Source organism: Sinocyclocheilus grahami, unplaced genomic scaffold, assembly GCF_001515645.1.
Source record: "Sinocyclocheilus grahami isolate Dianchi unplaced genomic scaffold, SAMN03320097.WGS_v1.1 scaffold209.1, whole genome shotgun sequence".
Taxonomy (NCBI): domain Eukaryota; kingdom Metazoa; phylum Chordata; class Actinopteri; order Cypriniformes; family Cyprinidae; genus Sinocyclocheilus; species Sinocyclocheilus grahami.
In genome coordinates this window covers 488,894-502,767 of record NW_015505388.1, presented here as the reverse complement: position 1 = coordinate 502,767, position 13,874 = coordinate 488,894, and the positions used below count along the sequence as shown (strand labels likewise).

At 36.2% G+C, this 13,874-nt stretch overlaps 1 protein-coding gene across 1 annotated transcript in view; it reads left to right on the top strand.

Moving 5' to 3' along the window:
* The window catches only part of med14 (mediator complex subunit 14), a 21,025-nt gene extending 11,004 nt beyond the window's left edge, over window positions 1–10,021 (top strand). The window contains exons 21-30 of the mRNA XM_016286451.1: window positions 1,437–1,706; window positions 2,081–2,285; window positions 2,675–2,800; window positions 5,652–5,747; window positions 6,598–6,824; window positions 6,919–7,098; window positions 7,436–7,543; window positions 8,851–8,976; window positions 9,182–9,371; window positions 9,516–10,021. Coding sequence (XP_016141937.1) covers window positions 1,437–1,706; window positions 2,081–2,285; window positions 2,675–2,800; window positions 5,652–5,747; window positions 6,598–6,824; window positions 6,919–7,098; window positions 7,436–7,543; window positions 8,851–8,976; window positions 9,182–9,371; window positions 9,516–9,589 — 1,602 coding nt within the window. The 3' untranslated portion in view covers window positions 9,590–10,021. The remainder of the gene's footprint in view (window positions 1–1,436; window positions 1,707–2,080; window positions 2,286–2,674; window positions 2,801–5,651; window positions 5,748–6,597; window positions 6,825–6,918; window positions 7,099–7,435; window positions 7,544–8,850; window positions 8,977–9,181; window positions 9,372–9,515) is intronic.
* The last annotated feature ends 3,853 nt before the right edge of the window (window positions 10,022–13,874 follow it).

Here is a 13,874-nt window from a genome sequence, read left to right as displayed (position 1 = left end):
ACCTCCATTGATCAGAGCATTCGGCACGGTCGTCTGTGAGTGACGTCACCTCCCAATACAAACACGCCCCATAGTATAGTCCCGCCCCTGACGATGATTGGCAGCTTTCCATGTAGATGTCGGAAATTCAAATGCAAAAGGAATTGCGATTCCATTTGAGTTTTGGCAGGTTACATGCGCGACGCAGCGAGAGTGAAAAAGCAGACGTGGTAATTAATTTTGCTATTTAAATATGACAGGCTCGCAACTCCTAAGACATGGGAAATACAGTTGCAAATGGACTTTGGTTTTTCATTTGAAATTTGGCAGTCACTGTGCGTTCGCAAAAGCGAAAATGCAAACGGTAATGCAGGATTTGCAATTGCATTTGAAGTATTGTTACTGAAAAGTGTTATAACATAATCAAACATAATTTAAATAATTTATTTACATTTCCAACAAAGGCAGGGTTTCTGCGGGGCATTGAAAATCAATAAAATTCATTAAATTACCTTTAATAACAGTCATTCAGGACTTCTGTTCAAAAACTCGAAGTCTGAATTTCAAACAATTTTTTGTATAATTAATTTATCATTATTGTAATGCTTGTAATGTCCATTTATAGTCTTTACACAGCAGCTTGGCTCCTTAAATGTTTAAACACCAGCTAATTTCAAGACGCTGGCATCACGTGGATCACCCGCAGTGTAAGATGCTCAAAGCTCAAGATGTTCGGTAGACGTTCGGTAGCAGTTCGATCGGTCGGTCGGTCATTCGAACGTTTGATTTTAGAATGGAATACGCTTCATATATTTCTCTGTTCACGCTCCACTTCATTTGCCAGTGAATTCAACGATCTTATCAGATCTCCAGCCGCCATGTTTCAAACGATCCAAACGTACCACGCTTCCGCCAATCCCTGCCTTGAAGCAATGATTGACGGAGGGTGGGCGTGGTCAGCTCGGAATGCATTTTCAAATTGAATTTTGCTACAAATATCCCACATCGTCATGATGAAAATGCAATGTTCTAGTGTTCTAACTGTTAGTCTAAATGCATTTAGGACAAATAGCATTTAAATGATCATTTTGCTTCCATTTCTGCTTGAACATGTTACACATATGAAATCAATTTGTGTTATACATTTTCATTTCGCAACTTATAAAGCGTTCAAATGTGCATGCAATTTACATATTAAGACTACTGTTGGAAATGGCAAATGTAAATTATATAATTTAATTTTCATTTTACTTTTGCACCAAACTTTGCATGTATGGGTAATGAAAAATGTACATTTAAATACAGAAATACAATGCCATTTTGAATATTGCATTGCCATTTTGCATATTGTATTTTAAATTGAATTTCGCTACCTATATGCTTCCATAGATATTGAAAATATATCGCTATTCATTAGCAGCTGCTGGTGGTATTCTCACATACTTGTCTGTTCTCAGGTCCTCTCAGACACTCAAGCTCCTCTAAATGCCATCAACAAGCTACCCACAGTGCCTATGCTGGGTCTCACCCAAAGGACCAATACAGCATACCAGTGCTTCTCCATCCTGCCTCAGTCACCCACTCACATCCGTCTGGCCTTCCGCAACATGTACTGCATTGACATCTACTGCCGTAGCAGAGGTGTGGTGGCTATCCGTGATGGGGCCTATAGTCTTTTTGACAATACCAAGATAGTTGAAGGTTTCTATCCTGCCCCTGGACTGAAGGTGGGTGGATCAAAAATATTAAACATATTAAAGGGATAGTCACCCAAAAAGCAAATTCTGTCATCATCTACTCACGCTCATGTCATTCCAAACTTGTATTGTACTTGATTTGCTTTATTCCATGGAACATAAAAGAAGATATTATGAAGAATTTTAGTAACAAAATAGTTTTGATTCCCACTGATTCCATCATAGGCCTATTTTTTTTTCATTCAATGGTAATCAAGGGGTTCAAATCAAAACGGTTTCTTTGCAAACATAACTTGAGGGTGAGTAAATTATGACAAATTAATTTTTCTTTGGACTGTCCATTTAACCGCTGCAGTAGAGGTGTGCATGGCCGTAATTGTCACTTTTTCCATGATTTTCCGCAGACTTTCTTGAACATGTTTGTGGATAGTAACCAAGATGCCCGCAGACGCTCGGTCAACGAGGACGACAACCCTCCCTCCCCGATAAGCATGGATGACACCTTCATGACGCAGCCTCCAGGCAGAGGGGTTTATCCACCCCTCACATCGCCCCCCAACCCGTACCATGTGCCTCCATCACCATCCATGATAACAACACAGTCTCCAGGTAAATAAATATGCGTTTCTATCTTGTCAAATCTTGTCATTTTGCTGCCTGTGCCGTTCTGGTCAATACCACCATGGAGTCAGGGAAACAAAAGGAGAGGAAGCATTTTCTCATTGGTGTCCCACTCATTGCAAAAGCATCCCACCAGCTCTTCCTGTCTGTTGGTATGCATGCTTTTACCGGTCAGTCTGTGTTTGATTGCACCATTACCGTGCAACCTCACAAAGAAACTTGCCCACAGTCATACATATGTTTGACCATCTCCATTCGGGGTCTGCAGCTCCTGTTCCGCTTTAGCTGCAGCGTGTGTGAAAGTGAGCATGAAGGAACGGGAGTGACAAGCTCTTGTTAGATGTTGATGAGGCCACTGATCGGTTAATTGTGTGCAGGAAACATCCACGCAGCCAATTCCCCTGGCGTAGCACTGCGAGCACCTTCTCCCTTTGGGCCCACCCCTTCTCCTTCCTCTCTGGGCATTTCTATGGGGCAGACCTCCAACTTTGCTAGCCCACATGGTAAGTGCACGGGAGGCCTGGATCCAGGGCTTTGTTGATTGGTTTTCCTTTTTACCTCTGAGGTCCAGGGCTTTCAGTCTTTGATGGGCTGGTGAAAGACATTGAATTTATTGCTACCGATCGACTTTCTGCATGGAGGATGTAGTCAGTTTAAATGAGCACTTGCTTGATGCTTTCTTGTAGGGATGGGAAGATTCCCCGATTTGCTTGGTGCATCAGCATAAAAAGTTAACGATACGATGCATCGGTTTAAAAAGTGTGCATTGGATACAAGTTGGCATTTATATCGCGATGCATCGTTTCTAACATTTGCATTGGTAAAAACCAATTTATTTATATATAATTACTGGTGGATGCGCTATACTTTTATTATTTAGAAAGTGACCAATAATCTGTAACCAATATTTTATATGTAGAAGATTGATTTCTCCTCTCTAAACTGTTTCTCAAGCGCACTCTCTCATCACCGCTGTTGCTGCGTGAGTATGACGCATCACAACACCACGGAGACCACGGAAAAAACTGGGATTAAAGGGGTCATATGCTGCTTTTTTAAAGATCATTATTTTGTGTATTTGGTGTAACAGAATGTTGACATGCTTTAATGTTCAAAAAACACATTATTTTTCAAATACTGTACATTATTGTAGGTCCTCTATGCCCCGCCTCTCTCAAACGCTTAGTTTTCTACAAAGTCCCTCCTTCCGACAAGCGCAGTCTGCTCTGATTGGCCAGCTGACCCAGTGCATTGTGATTGGCCGAACACCGCAAGCACTCGTCGGAAATGTAACGCCCCTTACCATAATCGCGAGCTTTAGCTTTCAAAATAAATGTAAAGACCGAGCCCGAAAGGGGAACAGAGTCTCATGACAGACACAGTGATGAATATGTGTTTGCAGCACACAAGCCACGGTTAAGACAGCTGACTCCACTGTGATGTGTCTCGCGCTCTCTCTCTCTCTTGCTCGCACACACACACACACACCCACACACCCACACACACACACACACAGGTTTGTTTTTATGGTTTATGGGGACTCTCCATAGGCGTAATGGTTTTTATACTGTACAAACCGTATTTTCTCTTGCCCTTCACTAAACCTACCCCTCACAGGAAACTTTCTGCATTTTTAGATTTTCAAAAAAACTCATTCTGAATTATTTATAAGCCTTTTGATTTACGGGGACACTGAAAATGTCCTCATAAATCACCTTCTCGTTGTAATACCTATGTCATACCTATGTTATTATAAAATTTGTGTCCCCATAAACCACATAAACATGCGCACACACACACACACGATGCGCAAAACTCCGCATTTGAACAGTCAATAGCAAATACTTAAACTAATAGCAAAACAGTAGCTGATTCAGAAGCGCCAGATTGCAAAAGCAAAGTCAGAATTCCCTCCTCTCCTAGGTTCACGAAATGGTCGTCCATAAAATGCATTGCTGTTCTGTTGTAAGTAATCTTAAAGATTCCAAAATGCATCTACTTCTGGAGAATATATCTGTGCTGTTTAATGCATTTGAGACGTTGTGTTTTCCTCAGTGCATAACTTATATGTCACAGGTATATTTTTCTTCTGTAAATGTTAGTCATGCAAACATATCCATTTTGCTGTCAGGAGTGGGCGAGGCACGTGAGAGCAACGAGCGCTGCTGCGCGCATGCACGCTAAACAGAAAGCACAATCAAATAGGAGCGCAATAATTCTGAGTAAAATATACATTTTGCTAAAAAAATTGTTTTTGGACATTGTGTATTTTGTAAATTTTTAAACATACAAATAAAGTGTATTTTTATGATAGGAGTAACTGTAAGTGGACTATTGTAATAGGTAAATCAAATGTAAGCTAGTACAGTACTAATTACTAAGCTCAAATTAGTTAGTGTGTTTCTTATAGCAGTTAAAATGTAGTCATTTTCTTTATTTATTTTCATTTTTAATTCAGTGATTTTAACTTTTAATTTAGTTATTTTAATGCTTTAAAGAGCCATTTTAGATTGTAATGTTCTAATGTGCTGCTATCTGTTCTGCAAACTATAAAAGGTACAGCTGTAATAAAACCAGAGAAAAAGGCTGCATGGCTAGAAACTCTTTAAAAAAAAAAGAAAAAAAAAAAGAAGGCAAATAATAGTATGTGAGACAGTGGTAATATCATTGTGTTCCTATTGGTCAGTAGAGGAGCTTAGCTTAGCCTGACAGTTAGCCTGCTTTAGACCAGGTTAGTTTCCCAGCATAAGTTGCCACAGTGACTAAGCTTGATCTATGCCTATGTTACATTTGCTTTTTGGAACCAAATCATTTGACAATGAGTCAGACTAACTGAAATAAACCTGGCTTATTTGGTTAACTTGTTTTATGAAACAGGCCTCGAGGCATTAAAAGTGATAATATTTTCTCCATTGCATCGAATCGGATCGCACTGCATCGTAATAGGGGTGAATCGTATCGTATCGCATCGGTAGCTGCTTCATATGTATCTTTAATGTATCGTATCGTTGGCTATGCATCGAGATGCGTATCGTATCAGCCTGAGTCATGAGATGCACATCCCTACTTTCTTGATTATTTCTTGCTTCTCTCTGTTTCTTTGACTGGTGGGACTTGAAAAACAAAACATCTATGTCCAAATCATATGCATGATAATATTCAAGAAATTTTTATTTTATTTTATTCACAATTTTGGGGTGTGTAAGTCACTTATGCCCACCAAGGCTGCATTTATTTGTTAAAAAATACAGTAATATTGTAAAATAATATTACAATTAAAATAACTGCTATTTTAATATATTTTTAAGATGCAATTATTATTATTATTATTATTATTATTATTATTATTTTTAGCCTCTCCCGGGGCACGAATCCCTGGCATGTCACCAGGCAACCCTTCTTTGCACTCACCTTTTCCAGACCCATCCCACTCTCCTCGAACTGGTACCAGTAAGTCCAGAGAGTCTAAAGACTGATCGATCTTATCAGAACACGATAAGATCAGTATTTTACTTATTATTTTTTAAATATAATTTTTTTTTCCACATTACAGTAATGATAATTATTATTTATTATTATTAAATTGCAGCTAGAGGTTTTCTTCTTAATTGGCTTTGCTGCAATGAAAAATATCTTGATGGTTGTAAAGGTAGACATCAAGAATAGATGACCCAGTATTTATTATGAATTCTTTTGATTTTGGGGGTAAAATATAACCTAGATCCTCCCAATAATTACTTAGTTTGTCCTAGGTTCGACATTCAAAAATTTGATTTGTAAAGATTTTTTAATGTTTTTGAAGTTTGTTATGCTCTCCAAGGTAAAACTCAAAAACATCAAAATAGCTTCTTTTTTTTTAAAAACGATTTAAATTGAATTTACTAATTTATTCCTGTGATGGCAAAGCTGCATTTTCAGCAGTCATTACTCCAGTCTTCAGTGTCACATGATCCTTCAGAAATCGTTCTATTATGCTGATTTGGTGCTCAAGAAACAATTCATCTTATTTTGAAAGCAGTTGTGCTGCTTAATATTTTTGTGTAAACCATGATACATTTTTTAGGATTCAAGCTGAATAGAAAGTAAAAAAATATATATATATTGTATATATTTTGTAAGATTATAAATGTCTTTACTGTCACTTTTGATCAATTTAACATGTCCTTGCTTAATAAAACTACAAATTTCCCCCCAAAAATTGTGTAAATGAGAGAATTTAACATTATTTGCATTTCATATGACTTCCAGCAATAAGCAGTAGTTGATTTTGTTCAATCAATCACTGTGTGTTTGTGTTTAGGTTCACAGGCAATGCCTGCATCCCTTAAACTGCCACAGCGGTCCTGGGCCGCTTCTATTCCCACCATCCTCACCCACAGCAAACTACATGTGCTGCTTCTGCCTTCACCCATGCCATGCCCAGTGCCAGGGCTGGCGGGCAGCTACCTGTGCTCACCTCTGGAGCGCTTCCTGGGTTCTGTCATCATGAGACGCCACCTACAGAGAATCATACAGTTAGAACCCAATGTGAGTCAGAAACCACATAATTTAACCAGTCAAAGTGATATGATTCTGCTTATACACTGTATTTGCATCACTCTCGATTACCTTCTCTTAACAGCTTACTATTGTGAACTCCAACGAACCAGGTGTCATCATGTTTAAGACAGAAGTGCTTAAATGTAGAGTGGCTCTAAACCCCAAAACCTACCAGACTCTGCAGCTGAAAGTCACACCAGAAAACACTGGACCCTGGTCGCAGGAGGAGCTGCAGGTCCTGGAGAAGTTCTTTGAGACCAGGGTAGGAAAAAACTCACTGTATCAACTCACTATCATGAAGGTCAAATTTCCTCTTGTTCAGTTTATGTATTGGAAGGTAGCAGCTGAGAGAATTGTAATGTGTTGGTTTGAATGTCCTGATTTAACAACATTGGCTTAATATCAGTTTGGGACTACCTGTTTAAAACTAGTTTGAAAACACTTATCTTCACTATTCTGTTGGTTGCAATTAGCTGTGCATTTTTTTTTTTCATATTTAAAGCAAATCTGTTCACTCAGCGGCCATCTTGGCCATACCATCAAGCCAGGTATTCTGCAGTCATGCAAATGCAAGTCATTCTCTTTCACTTTCACCATAGGTTGCAGGACCACCCTTTAAATACAACACACTAAATGCCTTCACAAAGCTGTTAGGAGCTCCCACCAACATACTCAGAGACTGTGTTCGCATCATGAAACTGGAGTTGGTAAGCACGTTCATGTTTATTTGAATCTTTTATTTTTGGTCGTGTGCAAACATGCACGACGTTTCCAAAGGTTGTGGTCAATTAGATTTTTAATTCATACTTCTATTTACAGGGTGTCCACGGGTCCTTAAAAAGTCTTAAAATGTCTTAAATAACGTTTTCCTAATATAAGGCCTTAAAGTCTTAAAATGTCTTAAATTCGGATTCGATGGGTCTTAAATATTTTTGGTCTCATTACCGCTAAAATATCTTCAGTCTGACGGACCTAATGACTTTACAATCATTGGACAGACCGTTAGTGCGTCATCAGAGATAATTGCAGCAAGTTAGCGGAACACAGACCCCAAGCTCGTGCTGAGGCTCACTCTGTTTGTCTCGAGACTTCAGTTCAGAACAAATGAGAGTGACAGCACACATGACCTCAGAAGAAACACACTGATGTAAAAATTCAAAATGTTTAGTTTATTCATAACATGATCTAGTTAAATAACACTGAACAACATGACGGTGTTTCGTTCCCGAATGAATCACTCGATTAAATGATTCGGTTCAGTCGCAATGACTCACTTATTAACAGTGACTCGCTGCCACCTACTGGCGGTTTTAATTTCACATTTAAAGTATCTTTTCATTTTTTTAATTATTTCAAATATCAGTATTCAATGTTTTATGTTTAATATATCAAAACATTATTTATGCATTTGTAACTGCAGGTTAAATGCATTCATGTTCTGCATGAAACGGTGTGTAAATGCATTCATGTTCTGCATGTACATATATGTATGTAATAAAATATGTATTTCCATTACAGGGTTAGGTCTTAAATTTCATATAAGGTGGTATTAAAAAGGTCTTAAAAAGTCTTAAATTGAACTTGTTCAAGTCTGCAGAAACCCTGTATTTAGTAAGGATACATTAATATGGTCAGTAAAGATTTCAAATAAATGCTGTTCTTTTGACCTTTTTTTTAATAAAAAAAAAAATCCAGAAAAAAGTATCACTTAAGCACCAAATCAGCATATTTAAAATGATTTCTGAAGCATCATGTAACTCTAAAGACTGAAATAATGGCTTCTGAAAATGTAAAGCATTAAGCAACAATCTAGCTTTGCCATCACAGGAATAAAATGCGTAAATATATTCTAATAGAAAACAGTTTTTTAATTTGTAATTTTTCACAATATTTCTGTTTTTACCTTGGTTAGTATGAGACCTCTTTCCAAAACAATAAAAAAAATAACTTCCTAAACTTTTGAGTGGTATTGTTGTTCATTTGGAAGCTCACTGGCCCATTGTTTTTCCTCTAGTTCCCAGACCAAGCGGCCCAGCTGAATTGGAATGTGCAGTTCTGTCTGACCATCCCACCCAGCGCTCCTCCCATTGCCCCACCAGGAACCATTGCTGTGGTGCTTAAGACCAAGATGCTCTTTTTTGTAAGTGCTTCAATCATTCCATTCTGGTTTGCAATGTCTCCTTTTAAAATATGATCTCACCCTATATGACCATGTCCTGAATTCTAATTTTGTTATTACACTAATATTCCGGCTATTGTACGCCCAGCAACTTGTGTGTGGGCTGTGGTTTGAGTTTACTATGGATTCCTAACATGTATTAACTTGAAGTGATGCTCTTCCACAGCTCCAGCTGACCCAGAGGCTACCGGTACCCCAGGAGCCCATCAGCATCATAGTGCCTATTGTGTATGACATGGCTACTGGACTGACCCAGCAGGCTGATATCCCCCGCCAGCACAGCTCTTCGGGAGCCGCGGCCCTGATGGTCAGCTCCATCCTCAGGAGGTTCAATGAGCACCATCCACCACGACAAGGTTTGCACATCTGTTTTGTTGAATATGAATATTTAAATTGATATGGAAATCAGAATAAAATATTTCTCTGTTATTTGTTTAACATTTAATGTTTCTATATTTACATATCAATTTTAATGCTAGCTTTTTTATTTTTTCCAACAGGAGAGTGCACAATATTTGCAGCGGTTCATGAGCTCATGGCTAATCTCACGCTGAATCCTGGTGGACGGCCATAACTTCGTGTCTCTTGGGAAATTTCACCAGACTGATCAGTAAATCAATTCCGCTCTAACTCAAGGGAAATTCAGGTTTTCTGCTGCAGCCAATGGACTCTTCTGCTGGTGTATCATATTGTCACAAAAAGGAGCAGAAATATGATGGAACTTATTGCTGTTTTGTATTATGAAGCATGTAAATGAATAATTGTGACAAAAGCAGGACTTCTTTTTTTAAAATAGCTTGGCAAAGTTCTGCTAACGGATTTATTTTTTTCAGATGCACTTCTTGAGGAAATTATTGTGATAGAAAAAATGTTTAACTACAGCTGTATTTTTTTTTTTAATTTGAAGCTTTGCAGGAAAATGATTGTTTGTTTTTTTGTAATACAAGATATCAGTACTGTGTACGTATTGTTTTCTTTATCAGCACACTATTTAAATGTTTTGTTTTTTTACTTTGATTTCTTAGTATACCTGTCACTTTAAATATGCGTGACAACTTCTAAATAAGCAGTGTTTTATTATAATTCATTGGAATCATGGAACAGGTCTTAAGATTTTTCATGTGTATGTTTATTACTATTTAATAAACATTGGAAATAGCTCCATACTTTTATTAATGATTCTTTGTTTGATTGATAAAGTGAAATTAAATATATTTAGAGAACAAAATTAAAACAGTTATCCTTCTTTGTCTGGCATTTAAATACTAATTATTGTATATTGTACATTTGTATGGGTACTTTTTTTTAGAACAATATATAATGAATGAAATTATACATAAAAATGTATTTAAAATGGTATGAACTAGTGTGACTAACACAACGCATGTTTTTGCAAATGCGTGAAATAAAATCAATAATTCAGCCACAATGCAGTAAAAACTGCACAGACACCAAGGAAGGAGTTACACTAGTCTAAACCATCAAAAATACAAAACAGACATACCCACTCAAACACTCACTCACTCACACACACACACAACACACAAAAATGAACTGGTGTGGCTGTACCAATATGGCAAAATTGAGCCAGAAGACTTAAATAAGAGGTTGAAATCAGATTGATTAACCTCTGATAAAGCATTCCTGTTCATTTTTGTTACATTTTTGTTGAATTTTGGTGTTGTGTAACAAAATGTCTTAGTGTTCAGGTTTGACTAGTAAAATTAATGCAAAAACTGACATTTCAAACAAAAAAATCTATACCTTTACAAAAAGTTGTCTTTGACAATGTCTAAATATATATCCAAATCCACAACTTAAAAAAAGTAAGTATTGTCTAAAAACAACTAGAGAATTTATAAGCCTTTTTATATAGGGCTAAGTAGGTATCTAGTGGCTAAACCATGCAATTGCAGGTGTTTTTCTTTTATTACTCCCACCACATGGCACTTGGATTTTTGAAGGCATTGTCTCTATTTTAACATGAAATACTGCCATAACTGAAAACTAAAGTAATATAAAAATTTTAGAAACAAAATCAATAATTACACAACAATTGATCATAATTATTGCAGAAATATTATTTGGACCATGAAAGTCTCTCATTAATTCTCTCATGAAAAAGTATTATTGAACAAAATATATTACATTGATTTTACTGAAAATAAGAAAAAGTTAAATTTCACGTGTTCAGTCACTTTTGATTCCAAATGAACAATACCAGAGGGTGAAGTAAAAAAATGATAGGCGATTACATTTATTTGTATGACATAAAACAGCATTTCACCTCAGAAATTCTCACCCAGACTGTGGTTGGCCCATCCTTAAAAGCGCAGAGAAAAAAACACCTCGTGCCACTTCTGTATTTGCTGCTGCACTTTTTTACTGAAAATCGAAATTGGTAATTGCTATCAAATATGTTTACAACCTCTAAATTTGATTCTGTTTATAGGGGCTGAGATAATATATCAGATGAACCTGTGCCTTGAACATCTCAATGAACCGGTGCTTCAGCTTGAGGTAAACAATTAACCATTCCTTTTAACCCATTTCTGGATGATGTGTTTTCATTTATTTCCATTTCTTTAGGAGTATTTGGAAGTTGTAGGATTATCCACTCTATTCCCTCGAGTTGAAGTTTATATGATACATGGCAGCCCTATTGACATGTTGGAAAGACCACCTTCAGATGGTGAGACCACAGAATAAATGGGGAGAATGATAATTGGGTACAGTAACATTCACTGCCCAGTGCTTTGGACTCTATGTGGGTAATAATAATAATAATAATAAACTTTATTTAAATAGCACCTTTCAAACAAGAAATGCAGCTCAAAGTGCTTTACAATGAAAAAACATTACAAAAAGCATCAAGTATATTAGTAAATTAATATAACATATTAAAAATGCACTTTATGATACATAAAATGCATACCAAAAATGGAAATAATAATAGTAATAATAAAAGACAACATAGAATGTTGCATAAAAGTGAATTCTAAAAAAAATTATTTTTTATCTTTTAGAAATATTTAGCGAGCTCGCCTCTTTAATACATTTATAGTATGTGTATAATATATACAATCTATTAAAACAAACAAACAAACAATTAAAAAGTGCTAGAATCTCACATATTTTAAACACAGGAAGATTTATTTACACCTAATCAGTGCGTTCTTTAATAAAGCATAGCTGATTAATCAGTTTGATTGGGAAATGTTTTATCATTCCAGCTTATTTTCCTCATATTGGGAGGCTGAATCAGCTGCTGGTTCTCAGTCAGCAGTTAGATGAAGATGTCAAACATCTGGACAGTCATAAGTACATCGCACATCAGCTATCAGCAATTCATGTGAGTTTGTTTGACTTGATCATCATTTTATCTACAGTATGTGACCTTTTAAAAAAAACTAAACCAAAGAAAGTTGATTCTGTGTATCATTTTGTTTGTTTCTGTTACAGCAAGTCTTAAACTCGCTCAAAGATATTTTGCCATTATCCATCATAAAAAAGGAAATTGAGGCCAATTTCAAGCTGCTGAAGATGTCTCTTTCGAAAGAGGAAGGGTCGAAGCTGGATCCTCAGTTGCCAGCACATCACATGAGCTGGTGAGAGTGGTTTTGCTTCCAAGCAAAAGTAATCCAGCATAATTAATGAATCTACTTTTCACAGGGTTTCAGAGTCTACACAAACTGTGATATCAACGGTACTGTCACTCTCAGAAGAGCTCACCGAAGACCTCAATCCAGTCATGGAATTTGTCTCTAACCTCTCCTAACAGTTGGATCTACAGTGCCTGAAGTGAAGGGTGAGAAATTGTCACCGAATGAAGTGGTTCTCCTGAAAACATATTTATAGAGATTTGTTTTGTGTTCATTGATTTATTCATCTGTATAGGCCACAGGAAAGACTGTGATAATGTGATCCAGATATATAAGACTTTGAAAAATGAAAAGGAAAATGTGTACTACCACGTACGAGTAATTTATTTGAACCATTTTAGATTTTTTTTAGCATTGTTGGCTCATGATTTCTGAGTTTTCATACATGAAGATGATTGTTTCTTTAAAAAAAAAAAACCTGTGCAATAATGTATTTTATAATGCATCTGTATACTTGAAGTGACTGTTGCACATGCTCTTTCCATTCTGTACATGATGGTGCTAGCATTGTTCATCAGCATCACACCTGTGATTTCATATCTACAGCCTTCTAAGTCATTCAGTCGCTGTTGCAAAATAAACTCAAACACGGTGATCAGAAGCGAATGCCTTCTAATTTTGTGTATTTATTTATTCTTATTACATATTAGAATTTATTATATTCAATGATTATATACGGTATAGTTTTATATTTTCACTTACATATACACTTTATTTAAGCAGTATTTATGAAAAATGCTGTATAAATTAAGCTTATTATTCGTAGTAGCAGTATTATGGTAAACTGATTTGCCGGAGGTTTTTTCTTTTCTTATGTTTTAAACGACATACAAAACAATACAAAGCCAGGGTAGCAAAGGATAAAAGAAAAGGTAAAAAAATAAAAAACATATACACACATATTCAGAGACATGCATGACCTTTACATTACTCAAAAATTTTGAAGACAGAACACAAACTGACAGTTTTAATTGCCTTTCTATTAGTACTATGTTGAATAGTACACAAGTAATTTTCCAACTCTTTCAAAAACACTGTAAAACAGGGTTTCTTTGTTAGAAAATTTACACTTATGAATGTGAAACTTAACCAACAAAATAAACAGATTAATAACAAAAACTTCGTTATTTACATTATCATAATTAAAATATAAAAAAACTACATTAAAATAAACAGAATTAAAATTAAAGTGTACCT